The following is a 14740-nucleotide window of genomic DNA, read 5'->3' as shown; positions in this document are numbered from 1 at the left end:
AAGATGAAAGCTCGTGTTCGGCATCGATGTGTTAACTGTGCTCCCCCATGCACACAAGGACAGCCAAAATGCATAGTTTCAGGCGCCAATTCGGATGGGGGCAATTAAGCAATATGTATTTCCAGCACAGGAATTTCTGGTATGGGATGCATTTATGGCTCTAGTAATAATCTGGATTGGCTGCCTTTAAGTATTCTGAAAATAGCCATTTTCAGTTTCAAGGTAGAATAGATCTTCAAGTTTCTTTATAAATCAATAAGTGAATGCCCTGTGAATGCATGTGCATGTATTTTACAAGGCCTTGTCTTTCTCTAGAAGTGTGTCCACTCCTTCACTCAGGGATGCAGATGTGCCCTCCTGCAGCTTCAAATCTCTGCTTTCTTGCTGTTTGTTTTTGGACCGTGGCCATTTGTGCGCTACTTCACAGAGCATCATGAAATGTATTTCAAATAAGCAAGCGTACTGGTGGATTTAAGTTAACTAGAGAGGAAAACACAGGGGAAAGAAATTAGGGGTTGGCATTTGAAAAGCCATTCTCAGTCTGTTTTGTTTTTTAAAGTTTGAAAGCACAAGCGGGTGCCTGTGAAAATTGGCAGTACAGCTGAGTAGCTGCTGTAGAGATCAGGATGGATTAGTGTCTGATGGAAATGCAGTCGTCAGCTTCCATCTTCTGGCAGCTAAGGACAGCAAAGGCAAAAGCCCAGGTATGCTCTTAGGGATGTCGATGGTATTCCTGTTTGAGGAACAACAGCTGTCCTGTTTGCATAACAAATCATGACGTGGAGCAAAGTATAGCTGTGTTGTCTGAGGGCAGTCTGATTTAGCCTAATCCCCTTCCCCTAGAAACGTAGCTTTGGTTTTATTTTATTTTTTTTTCTTTTTTTTTTTTTTTTTCCTTTTTGCATTGTTCAGTGGATTTAGTATTTCTGTTTATGCTGTGATGTGATTTCTGTAATGCACAGGTCTACTCATACATACCAGCTTGATCCGATGCAACTGGAAAATGACATCATATGAGTCTTTGTGTCCCAGAAATAAAGAAAAGCACTAAATTGAGATCTCTTGCCATTTAGCACTCATTAATTGACAACCGGGAACGATGTACGTTTCTTTCTTGTTTCAGATGAGGCATTTCCAAATTGATCCACGTGTCAGCAGCTGTAGAGCAGCAGCAATCTTTTACTATCCTGCCTTTGTAACCAAAAACATGCCCTGGAGGTGGCAAACTCAGCATGTTACAGGCTTTTCTTTACAGTAAATATTTAACCTGCAACAAGTCGTCTGCTTTGACTGAGCTGCCAACTTGTAAACTGCATAGTATATAATATCCAAAAGTAGTGAGTTAGGCAATCTTTATTTGCCATTTATTCTTAATTTCTCCAATGAGATTTATCTGTACAGAAAAAATAGTTAAACTGCAACTTGAAAACTAGATTTTATCTAAAAAGAACTTTGTTATATTTGTAAATTCAAAGAAAATTGTGTTAGAAATGAGCTTTTATAGGGTGACTGTGTAATACTGAGAATGTAGGGTTTAACTCTGAATGATGCAGTACACTAAATTTTTATTTTTAAACTGTGTGATTATGTTGGATCAAGATCTATGGACAGCCCAAAACACACCTCTTTAGTACAGACAAAGGCCTTATTGCTTAAACATCACTGTCATCTGAAGACTCAGGAACAGGTGCAATAATCATGTTACAATGAACTACCTTAAGGTCTCTATGCTTTGACTTCACCAGAGAGCTCCAGCTCAGACGAGTTTTAATTTCTTCAAAGGTGCTGGGTCTGTGCATAGCCACAACAAACCAACCCCAAACACAAAACATCTGATCTCTGCGTCACAGCCACTCCATCCTCATGGGCTTTTTCCATTTCTCTCTCAGTCTCAGGGAGCCTGATCTTGGGCTCATGTAGTTCTTGTTGGCATCCCAGAGATTCCTGGAGCCACTGTCATGTCATCACTTTTTTCCTGTACGCGACATGTGGATGATGGTGAAGAGGAGATGTTAATGGCAGAAGATCATGGGCCTGATTTGATTCATCCTCACGATTTTAGGAGGCCATGTAGCATCAGCAGAAGTGATTTAGCATACAGTCACTGCAAGGAGGATGAGAGAGAGCAGCCAGTAGCCCATGAGAGTTTGGATTATTTGCCTTCACACAGTGGAGTTTATAAGAAGTGGCTACAAGAGAAACCATACAGGTAAATATGCTTTAAATACTGTTATGCTGCCTCTAAGCTATGGATAATTGGGGCAATCCAGGGAGATGCCTGCTAGCAGAAGGAATGAAGAGAGCATTATTTGTTGTTTTTGTACATAGGAAAATATTTCCATGGAATAAAGAAGGGGGCCAAGCAGCAAACAACCTTTGTTTGAAAGCGTTTTTTTTTTTTTTTCAAAGTGCTTATTCCTTTTCTCTTAACAAATTACTGAATGTGAAAAAAAAAAAAAAGAAAAAGGAAAAAAAAAAAAGTTACTACCTGATGTATACAATTTAAAAGAAGGAGATTTTGCAGAAGTTTAGAGGAACGTTTTCTTACTGAGACTTTTCTTGAAATCCAGTGCCCCAGTGTAATTCGCAGGAAACATGGCGTTTGAATCTCAGTTGGGCTGCTTTAGTTCTAGATGATACCAGGTATAAATTGGAAGTTATTATCAGTGCACAATTATTATTAGAGGAATGTGTTTAGAAAAAGTACAAACTAGAAGTAAGGATTTGCACATTTGAATGTAGGTGCTGTGTCAGTGAATTTGTTGTGGTAGAAGACAACAGGAATTTATTTGAAACCAGTTCTAAGAGATCTACTGAGTGTTTAATTATTGATTCACATAAATGAGCTTTGAGAGGGCATCAGAAAATCAACATCCAAAAGGTTGCACTGCAACTTTATATATAAAAATGAACAAACACACATAAATCAATGATGCTCATTACCCAAATGGAAATGGTTTTCACGTGAAGGTAGAATTTTGGGAGTGTACACTTCTGTAAGAGATATTGGTAGAAATAAGCTTTTGCTTGTGCAGTCATGATTAGTAATCAAATGATCCTAAAAATTGAAGTTGTGTATTTATGAGAGGAAACACACCGAACAGTCCTTTGCTGGAGGCTGAGAGGTAACTGTATTTTCCTATTTCTAGAAAAGAGTGGGATCGATGGCTGCTGATGGGGCTAATCGGAACAGCAGTTGGGATGCTGGGGTTTTTGACTCATCAGATAATTGACTCTCTCATCACATTGAAATGGGACCTGGTGGAAAATTACTTGAAGGTGAGCAAAAGAAAGTTAGATTGACCTGTTTCTGTGTGTGTTTATTGAAAATCCACATCATGAAGTCTTAACTGACTAGAAGTGCTGCCTGTCTAGGTGAGTATGGACATGATATATCCTGTGGGTCTTTGTCCAGGCATGCAGTGGGGTCCCTTGCTCCAATTTACACTATATTAGTATATTATCTGATGGAGTTCTTGTCATGAGATTGGTGAAGGCCTTCCTCCTCCCCTTGTGCATGCACATGATGAAAGGAGCAGGTACTGCATTGTGTATTGTTGATGCCCAAGGGGAGGGATTAGGTTTCCCTTAATGTAACCTAAGCAAGTCCAAGTAACTGTGGACTTGGTATCAGGGATGTTACTTGTTTCCATTTCTAGGGTCGCTATCTGTTGTGGATGCTGTACACAGATTATTGTGGAATGCTTAATTTTGTTCTTGATGGGTATCATGGCATTGTCATCTCTGTCATGATCAGGATGGTGGGGGCAAAAATCACTGAATGGCTAAAACCAATGCCAGTGTTAAAGCACCTCTGACCCAACTGCCTAATCAAATTTTAGGCTGTTTTGTGATATCTATGGTAGACAGTAAGAATATTGAAGAGCTTACTGTGAGAAAGGTGCTGTCCAGCTGAATCCTGCCCAGGGAGGGACAAGCATCCTTACAGATGGATGCATCCTTAGATCCTTACAAAACTGGAAGAAAACAGTGGTTGATAGGCCATATGATTGTGTTGGCATTCAGCCATCAGCTTCCTCAGATGCACTGGGAGGAGTGTTACCAGCAGGCTGAGGGAGGCGATCCTTCTCCTTTATTCAGTGCTGGTGAGGCCAGTTCTGGTGTATTCTGTTCAGTTCTGGGCTCTCCAGTACAAGGGAGACATGGACATACTGGAGTGAACCTGGTTAAGATCCACAAAGATGATAACTGGAGCCTCCGTCATACAAGAAGCTGAAAGAGCTGACATTGTTCAGCCTGAAGAACAGAAGGCTCAGGGGGATTTAACTGTGTGTTTGCAAGTACCTGCAGCGTGTGAGTCATTATTACTGAGGAACAGAGATAGCATTCTCTCAGTGGTGCTCAGCAAGGAGAATCAATGACTATAAAGCAAAATACAGGAAATTCCACTTAGACGTAAGAAAAAGATTTTGAATCTTTTGAGGTCAAGTGCTGGGACATGTTGCCCAGAGAGCCTGCGGATTCTTCATCCTTGGAGACTGTCAACAGAATAATGCTGCCAATTGCTGAAGGGCAGATCTCAACCACTTTGCAGAAATGCCGGTGAAGACTTACTCCTTTGAAAATATGGAATATATGAGAGATAAATGTATCAGGAGGAATATCCAAGAAATAGACAAGTGTAGGTTTTCCATTTGGAAAGCATATTATAAGGCTCTTAAAATCTTATTTCCTTGGAGTTTCTCTTATACATACTAAGCATATGTTTATGAAATATATGAACATTGGATGAATACGTACCTGCATCTATGTATGTGTATGGATATATATATATATATGCATATATATTTGTGTATATATAAGCACTGAAGTATAGCTAAATAATATATAGAAACAACAGTTTATCTTCAGGGCACCACAACAACTGCTGTGCACACAGAATGTCCTATTGTGTTACAAAGTTTGTCCTATTGTATTAAATTAACAAAGAAGGACAGCAGGTAAGCTCTCACAGGCTCTTACAACAATATAAACATTTAGCTCCCGCCCTGGAAAACCATCCCATCTATACAACTCCTTCATCTGAAGATAAGCAAAACTCATTTTTGTGCAGTTTGCTTTCTTGTTTGTCTGTGCTGCACAATATGCTCCGAAAAGGTTTGGTGCGAGATGCTGACGGGAAGGCTGCGGTGACTGGCTGTAACACCATGACCTCCAAAATGCAAGGGGTGTGTTTGACCTGCACACACACAATGAATCACAGCTGAGCACTGTGCAAGGAGGCAAAACATGTGGGAGCTGAGGAGTTCTGGAGACAGCGTGGCTGCGGTCAGCCCAAGGACAAACAAACAAACCCAAAATCCAGGGAGACTGAAACGGGCTTTTAAAAGTGAGAAGGAGCAGTATGGGAGATGTGCTTTTGGTTAAAATAGAGCATGAAAATGCTTGCTTACATATATTCTGTCTATTCGTAACAGCTGCAAATTCATGAAGATATTTGCCAATGTAAGACCTTTAAGCCTCTGTTTGAGAAAACATCTGCTGGAGGCTTCATTTAGTGATTTCTAGTGCATGTTCTTCAGGTCCCTTCACTCCACCTCTGTCCCCCAATGGGCCTGGATAAGTAACAACATATCCCTTGCAGTGTTGGTAGAGATGGGGAAAACATCCTGGAAAAAAAACAGGAATTGACTCTGAAGGTCAGCCTTTACCTTGCTGCCACTCCAGTCCTTTTAAAGAAGCTGCACTGCTCGTTTCGTTTATTTATTTATTTTGGTTGGTTGGTTTTTACCTGTGGTACACATTCTATCCACAGAAGTCTGTGGGACAAAAGATGATTAAAAAACAGGCTGTATAGCTGGTATATGGGTGCCAAAGTAACGACCTGTTTGTAAACTGGACAGGATGGCAACTTCCACCTGACATGGGTGTGTGTGCTCGGCACCGGGCTGGCCATGATCCTCGTGTCCTCGAGCTCAGTGCTGGTGAGTGTCGTCTCTTATGCAGCAGGCCCACAATGCAGCAATAACCCACATCTCGTGCTCTTCCAAATGCTGTTTAATTCAGCATTTAAATAAAAAATTATTAAAAAAAATCTCTTTTACAACCCAACTGGAGAGGCCTTTTTTGGCCTTCAGCCTATGCTGAATTCCCCAGCACGTAACTTGTATAAAAGTGTCTGGGGTGAAATCCGTGGTGGCGGCCATGCAATTTATGCTTGGCGTGTGGTGTTTGTAAAATAAATACTAGTGGCAACTTGTGTAACTTGTGAGAACTCGGTGTTTGGAAGGGGCCTGAGCCAAAGACCGTCAGGCCATATAAAAATTACTGTTGGTTTTAGACTGATCTTTTAGCTGCGCTGTGTGGGTATCACTTGCAGCCTAGATCAGAACTTTTACGAGGCTGCAACGCCTAGAGCATTGAGCCTTGCTGCCATTTACTGTCCTGCTGTGCTCAATTTAATCATAGAAAGGCAATTAACAGTGTAGGTGAAAGAAAAAGTGAAGTTTTACTGAGATTCCCCCAAAGTCCAGCAGCAGCAGTAGGAAAAGGGAGTTTGCTGTGATACAGGTGATAACCGACCAGGTTGGAGCTAACTAAAGCCTGAGCTGGCCGAAGGGCTGCTGCAGGCTCATGTACACCCCCGCCCCTCAGGTAACCTGCACGCAGGCTCCAGCCATGGGAGGCAGGACCTGGAGCAGAGGTGGGCCCTGCTCCATGGGTGTCTTCTCTCTCTTCTCCAAGTACGTGCATAGCAGCACTGTTGGGAACACAAGTTTTTAAACATCTGTAGCCAGAGGTTTATGTATGTATGCATTATTAATTCTGGGAAAATTTGTTCGTGATCAGAGCAAGGTGAGAGCTGGACTTACAGCTGTGTCCATAGATGTGTCTGGCAGGATATGATCATTGACTCTGCTTATTATTTTTTCCCTTTGCAGTTCTTTTGTCCAGCAGGTTCACCGTCTGGCTTGCCAGAAATCATTGGGTATTTGAATGGCACTTCTATTCAGCATCTTTTTAATATCAAGACCTTCCTAGGGACGTTTGTGTCATGCGTGCTGGCTGTAGCAGCTGGGCTCTTCTGTGGGCCAGAAGGTCCCATGGTCCATTTGGGGTAAGAAATACCAGACCAGAGTTAAAGGTATCAGTCAACGTGGATGGCTTTGCAATGTCTTTCTTGGTGGCAGCATTGGCTTAAAGAACATCCTGTACTGCATTAGCACAACTGATGTTGTGCTGTCCCCTCTATTCAAGCCACACAGCGAAGAAAAACATTTTTTCACTGTGTGTTTTAAATATTGGCTGGGTTCCTCAATGCAACTCACAGCAGGGTTCAGCAAGCAGTTATCTGGACACCTGCTTCCAATGTGCTGGGCAAGAGGGGGAAACTGGGTGGACAAAACTGCCGTCAGTTTTCTTCCTGGAAGCAACCTGTCCTGGAGCAAGGCCGGCTGCCTTGCACCTCGTGTAATGGCTTTTACCTATGCAAAGCCAGTGTAAAAATAAAGTCAGCCTCAAGTGGTTGCACACAAATGAGATGGTAAAATTGATCTCTGATAACATGGTGCAGATCAGCTGTTGGTTAATTTGCTCTTTTATTTCTGATTCTTTTTGGTTTTGGAACTTACTCATAGTTGAGGTTTGTTCTCATTGCTGACCCGACCAAACCTCTCCCGTCTAGCACGCTTGCACATTTGCTGTTATTCTGTGGGGTTTTATTTATTTATTATCTGTCTGTATGGAGGTGCAGCACCCTTGAGAATGACTCAGATTTTCAAAAAGAGGAGAGCATGGTTAGTCAGAGGGAGCCACAAACCTTTCAGTCAGTAAGTACCAAGGGTTAGCTCTCTCTTTAGGTTTCTTTTGTTTTCTTTGCTGTCAGACATTTGTCTCCAGGAGCTTGGAGACTGCAGCTGTGATGTTTTTCCTTTGTGCTAGGTTGGTAACAGTGATGCATGAGCCAAAGAACTGAATCATATTTCCATGAAGAAAGTCAGCACGGTATTAACGTGATGCCTTTTCAAAACACAGGACTTAAGAGCTAGTTTAATTTAATTTAGTTGGAACCTTCTACCATTTTTATTAAACATAAACACACGTAAGTTGCTAAAAGCCTCTGAGAGATTCGTTAAGACCCCTAATTTAAGTCTTGTAGAAAAGTCTTCCAAGATTATACAATGAATAGATTTTTCATTTCACTAAGGATTTGGTTTTCTCTTTTTTCCATTTAATTGTAGTTTGAAGTGCTGCCTGGGAACACACTGTAATAATTTAAATCCTTACATATCTTCTGTCAGAAGCAGATCTGTTTTGCCTGCCACGGTCATTAACCTGGGGGCAGATGATTGAAATGATGGGCTACAGTCTGACATGTCACCACACTTGGGCAGACATTAACAGGCAGTTCTTCAAAAGGCATTTCGTGGTCAATCATCACAACACTCCTTGCAAAAGAGCCATTTAAGTCTCTAGTTAAGAATCTGAAAGTCTTCAATAGCCTCCTGCTTTATGTCAACAGGACTTTGCATATTTAAAAGATATGTTCAACGTTTTCCTTGTTTAAATCTGTTGAAGCCAGTCTACCTTTGCTGCTGCATGCCAGCTAAGGCTCTGTCCTCCCCTGCCTTGAACCATGGCTGATTTATGAATAATTTACTGAGGAGCACTCTCAATTATACAACATCACTTTTAGTGCTATCCTGGGTTGTGGCCTGAGCCAGCTGCAGTCGGACACCCTTGGCATCCACCTCCCATTCTTCACCAGGTTCCAGAATTCAGCTGACAAGTAAGTGATGTGCAGGGTGCAAGCTGGGGGGGTCTCTGTGGCTCCCCCTCTGTCCTCCGTGCTCCAGGGGTATCTGGCATGCCACCAGCAGGCTCCTTGTGTCTCAAAGAGTAATCCTGTCTTTTGGTCTTCCTGCCGTTTGTCACTTTGGGGTGGCAAAAAACCCCACATCTCACTTTGTTTAATAAAAACAACCCTTCACAAGTGGTTTTATTGAACGCTTGTGGAAAAAGTGTGTTAACACTGAAGGCCTTTTTCCATTGTCTTCTCAGCTGTAAAACAAGGGAGAAAAACACAAGAATTTTAGCCATGGGGTTTATCCTCAACTAACGGTGTCAGCTCAGGGAATGGGAGATGATGGGGATTCCACAGTGTGCACTAGGGGAGCCTTAGTTTGTTTTTCTAGTTTAAAAAAGTTTTTTTTTTTTTTTTTTTTTTTTTTTTTTTTGTCACTTTTAAAATCTGTCTCTTCTCTAGTTGCGTATGTCTGCAAGGTAGCTGTGGTAAGCCCTCTCTCGTGAACAGCTCTACTGAAATTAATGAGATTAATTCCCTGATTAATTCTTGTAAAAAGAATTTACAAACCAGTTTATGTTTTTTGGATGGTATTTATTATCATGTTGTCATATAAAGCATCCACACAAAAGTTCATGCAATACTGATTTTTCTAAAGTGAGAAAAAGAGAAAGACTCGCGTGTTCATTTCCTAAGAAAAGCAAAGTGAAAGAATTTGTATGAATGGCCACTGAACTATCTGTAGCTTGAAAGTAAATCAAAAAATACCAGAGGGAAAATACGGAATCCCCTTTGCTTTTATGCTTTTAAGGTCAGTCATTTAAATAAATCTGAGACGTGCTGGTCTCAGCAAAATGTTACTCATGAAAGGAGTCAGCACTTGTGGTAAGAGAAGCACTGAGAACTTTTGTTTGTCTCTGCAGGGTACAGTTACAGAGTAATTAGAAAGACGTGTTAACTTGCAGGCAGGAACTGTCCTGGGAGAGACAGGTTGTGTGGAAGTCCCCTTTACAAAAAGGTTTATTTCTGAGCAGCAGAGGAAAATTCCAGTCTAAGAAAGACCTCACTTCCTTTGCAAAGATCAGAATGAAAGAATCCCACTCCCCTGGTATATTTTGTAGTTATTAAGTAGGCTCAGTACCCTCTCCCAGTACTGCCACTGGCCCAGCAGTAACTCAACCAGCATGAGGATGTTGAAGGATCCTAAGGCCTCTGTCCATCAGATGTAAAGGATCTTCAGGGTTGGAGGGGTCTCCAATGGCTTTACTGATACTACTGATGTGACACAGAGCATGTACAACTGGCTGGAGCATGGAGATGTCCAAGCAAAATTCCCCTAGTTTTTACTGTGGCATGCAGTATCTGTGGAGTTCCCTACTGCTGAAAGTAATGTTACTTTGCAGATACAACATATAAGTAAAAAACCATGCAATCCGTGCAGTGTCTAACTCCACGTTTGTAAACAGGGAAATACCAGATGTGAAGTTGTAGCTTTATGGTGGGCTCCTCCACAGTCCTTAGGGGAGAGGGAACTTGTAAAGGCTTTGACACATGCACTTTCTAATATCTTCCATTTTTTTCTGTCTATTATCTTTATTGCTACCCATCTTTGTACTGATAAAATTTTTGGATACCACAGAAAAGTCAGAAGGGACACTAATAAAGGGTGCATGTTTTCAGATGACTGGTCATATATATATATATATATACACACACATTATTTGCTGAGAACTTGACATTTTTAATACTTCAAATACTCAAGTATTTTCTATACTCATTGACCTCAGTTAGTAATTAACACCCAGCATTTGTACAAATCATCCCTGAGGGTCTCAGTTAGCATATCCAGAGAATGCAAATTTTATGAGCTGGTGAGCACTAGTGATTTGTGCAATATATGTGTCAGCATCAGCCCAGTTTCCTTTACAAGTGCTAAATTTGAATGCAATTTTCCAAGGCAGAATTCTTCCATATTATTTACTCTTTCTATATACTTCCCGCTGTTCCGCACACTACAGCCTTTCTTAAAAATGTATGATATAGGATGTTGTTTTCATATAATGAAATAGGCCCTGGAAACAAAATGATGATGTGTGTGAGGAAATGAATAGTAATACATGCCTTAAAGCCTTTCTTTACAACACTATAATTCTTTTTTGTTACCTATATATTTTTTTGAACGTTGGACATGGTTTACTGGTCTGCTTACATGGTCTGCTTAAGGACGTGGTTTACTGGGTGACATTGGTGGTAGGGGGATGGTTGGACCAGATGATCTTGGAGGTCTTTTCCAACCTTAATGATTATATGATTTTTCTTTTATTTATTAATTTATTTGTCTTTACTGCGACTGACAGTGCAGATCTTTGCTATTTGAGCTCATAGTGCTGTTTACAGCAACACAAATTTACAAATGTGTTGCTCCTCAGGGTGTATGTGAGCTTCACATCCTTATGGGAGGAAGACAGAGCATATATGTTCTCTGTGGATTTCTCAGATATATACAGACTGAGGAACTGCTTGAGACCAGAGGTTCCAGGCTGTACTTTCGTTCTCTGGTGAATTCCAGACTTTCTTACCTTTTTTCCTACAATATTTCACCTCTGTGCCTGTACTGATTCTAGTATATGAAATGATACCTCTACTTGGCATTACACGGCTAGGTGCCAGTTCAGCATCTTGCTGGCACGGCACTGCATTCCTCATGCGATGTTCTAGAATTGAGGAGTTTTGTCAAGGCTGAAGGTCAAGAAAGAGGACAACAGTTACAGTATAAAGGAGATCTGTGAATGAAACATCATTTCCCCATTCTTGCTGACAAAATCCCATAAAAACTCAGAGGACTATTTAATGGTTTTACTACTCTATGGGTGCTTCGGTCACTGTTATGATTGGGTTCATTTTTTCTTCACAAGCCCTTGTGGACTTGGCAGTATATCAAAATCACTGTATTTCTAAGCTGCCAAGTAGCCCCAATAACTTGAGCCATAAGAATCAAATCTGAGACTAAGTCTGTATTCAGATCTTGGAGATGAAAGGTGCCATAATAACCCCCAAATGAACCATCAGTTCTTCAAATTCAGCTCCTTAAACACAACTTTGACATGAAGAAACGTTTTTGAAGACCTTCTGTTTCTTTTATTTATTTATTTATTTTTTTTTCTGCTATTATCAAATTTTGACTCTTCTACCTGTTTCAGGCGCAGTTTCATTACGGCTGGTGCAGGTGCAGGGATAGCTTCAGTATTTCGTGCCCCCATTGGTGGGCTGTTGTTCACCCTAGAGGAAGTGTCTTCCTTCTGGAACATCAGGCTGGCCTGGCAAACCTTCTTTTGCTGCCTGATGGCTACCTTCACCACGGATTTGCTGTCCTCTTCTCTTTATGGGTTTGTTTACAGAGGTCATTTTGGATTTTTTGAAGCGGAGAAAAGAATTCTGTTTTGGGTAAGTACTGTGTGGATGTGGGAGGAAATAGATGCAGAGTTTTAGGCTTGTTTCTCTCAACATTATTTTTGGGGGAGTAGCAGGGAAGTGGGACTGAGAAGGGAGAAGGATGGTGTATGTGCAGTTACCAGATCAGTGGATATGGGACCCCTCATGCTTTAAGTCTGGTAATCACTTAGCTACAAGACAGATGTTTTGTGTTACCTACTTAATCAGAGAATTACGTTTTACATTGTAGTACAAGATGTTCAATGTCTTCTCCTGTAGCTGGCGTGAGCTCTCCTTTGTTGCTGCAGCCATTGCTGTGCCATGGCCTTGTTTCTTTGTGCTTACAGATTAAACATTTAAAAGCATATGATCACTGTTCCTAATTGCACAACAGAGGTCACCTTCAGCCTTTGTACCTTGCAGCACGATACAACGTTATTCTTTGAATTTTACTTCCTGTCCACCTAAAAACAGTTGCTTTTATTATGTTTCTCACTCATCTTTGTTGTAAGGTGATTCAGCAGCGATGTGTGAGAATCACGATCTTCACTTCTTTGTGCCTGAATATCTTTCTCTGTATTATGATGTGACTTGAAGGTCAATTAGAAAAGTAAAAATAAACCTCCGGTCTCATGAATCCCAGTGCACTTTCTGTTACTAAGTAATTTTTCCTAAGCCTATTCCCCGACCACTTTAATTGGTCTCTTAATTTCTTCTGTTTTATATCTCTCTAGCAATACAAAAAATAGAAATAATGACATTTTTCCACATGTAGGCATATTATAATTTGAAAAACAAGAAACTTCTTTTGTGTGTGTGTGTGCATGTTGCCTGCTATAAATACCATGATTTTGCATATGTCATGCAAAAGAATTTGTGGTATACTTTCTTTAACATAAATTCAGCTGTGGCAATGGGAGAAGATACTGGTTTTTAACCCAAATCCTTTTTTGTGGACCAACTCTTCATGCAGGCTCCCAACAACTGTAGTGACACAACCAAGAAGACATAAATTTGTGGTAGAAAGGTGAGATTAAATGGACAACGAAGAGGTCAGGCCTGCTGAAGACAGCTTTATTGCTGAAGCCAAAGTATTGTGTAATGGACAGCTGCATGCACAGAGGAGAGCAGAATTACTTTGGTTGCTATTTTACAATAAACATCGCTCTTTCAACACTCCTTTCAGGTTGTTTTCAGAAAAGAGCAGTGGATTCTGTCTCCTGTCTTCTTTTAGTGTCATTAGCAGGAAAAGCTAGCTAAAATTATTATCTAGATGGCTTCTGTCAGGGTTCAATAGTTTTTGGCTCACAAGTTGGTACAGATAACCAGAAATATTTTCATTTCACTGAACACTGGGCTCAGGGGAAATTTTGCTTCTTTCATGTTTTGTGGCATTAACCAACACAGTTTACAGTGGATAAACTCTGAGTTGAAAGCTTGTGGGTTTTGTTTCTCAAGAAAACTATTTGTTTTCTTTAGCTTCCTTCTACTCAGGAAAAGGTTACAGGAGGAATTTATTGTACCCCAGAGCTTGAGATTTTCAGGAAGCTTCACTTTACTTTTATGTAGAACATTGGATTATTTATAAAGGTGAAGCTTGTTCTGTAGGTAACAGATTTTTCTTGATGACTGGCCAAAGCATGTCGCTAGCACTTTGACAAAAGCAATACACTCTGCCGCTGTTCACTCCCACAATGCAGAACACTGGCTTGACTTTACCTTTATTGCCACACATGTGCAGTGTAACGTGTGTGTATTGCTTTAAAACAATCATCTCAGTATATCTTTCCCTTAGGAAAAATAAAGGCAGGGAGAAAAAACAGTAAAAACCTGCATGTCCATTTTTAGCTTTCATGCAGGTTTGGAATTAAGTAGAATATGCTGGAAGATATTTGGATCCTGCAGGAAATAAAACAAATTTCCTACTTCCAAATGAGCTATTTCTTCTAAATTTCAACACCTTAAACATTAGATCTATTTAAATCCTTTGGAAAAAGATGGATTTTGATGCAGCTATTGGTAAAAAATAGTGTTGCTGAAGTTATGGTTAGTATGTACAACAGACATATATGATTGTTGTAGTTCTGATTATAGGGCAAGTCACTCCTGGCTTCCTCTGAGTGTGTCTCCAGGTGTTGAGTTTCTTGTGTCTGCCTTGTCTATATCAGTTTTCTCAGTCTGCAGCACCCAATGGACCAACTCTTCAGGCCTGACTGGATTTTGACCCTGGCCTTCTTCCTCTCAGGAGATACCATCAGCGCTTAGAACAGCCTCCTGGTGTATTTCTTAAAGTCTAGAGTATTTCTAGCAGGAGAAACAAGAATAAGATTAAGGAAAAAGAATAAGAAGAGGAATAAAAAAATAACTTGAGAAGGGATTGTGTCCTTGCTCAAGCAATTTAAGGAAGGCTACCAGTTTCTCCTATGCGCTACCCCAAATATTATCCCAGTGTAGTTTTTATTTATTTATTTATTTTTCTGGCCTTTAACATGTGCCACTACTGCTCTTTGCCAGTTAGCTTTTTAAATGTTTCATGATCTCTTA

At 40.5% G+C, this 14740-nt stretch overlaps 1 protein-coding gene across 1 annotated transcript in view; it reads left to right on the top strand.

The window, feature by feature from the left end:
• The first annotated feature begins 1958 nt into the window (after nt 1–1958).
• LOC116486700 (chloride channel protein C-like) overlaps nt 1959–14740 on the top strand; it is a 76455-nt gene continuing 63673 nt past the window's right edge. The window contains exons 1-6 of the mRNA XM_032183129.1: nt 1959–2209; nt 3150–3279; nt 5865–5945; nt 6903–7078; nt 8657–8749; nt 11965–12208. Of these exons, the coding sequence (XP_032039020.1) occupies nt 1959–2209; nt 3150–3279; nt 5865–5945; nt 6903–7078; nt 8657–8749; nt 11965–12208 (975 nt within the window). The remainder of the gene's footprint in view (nt 2210–3149; nt 3280–5864; nt 5946–6902; nt 7079–8656; nt 8750–11964; nt 12209–14740) is intronic.

This window comes from Aythya fuligula, chromosome 2 (genome assembly GCF_009819795.1).
Source record: "Aythya fuligula isolate bAytFul2 chromosome 2, bAytFul2.pri, whole genome shotgun sequence".
In the NCBI taxonomy this organism is placed as follows: Eukaryota; Metazoa; Chordata; class Aves; order Anseriformes; family Anatidae; genus Aythya; species Aythya fuligula.
Note: the sequence above shows the minus strand (reverse complement) of the source record. Positions and strands in the feature narration are given on the sequence as shown.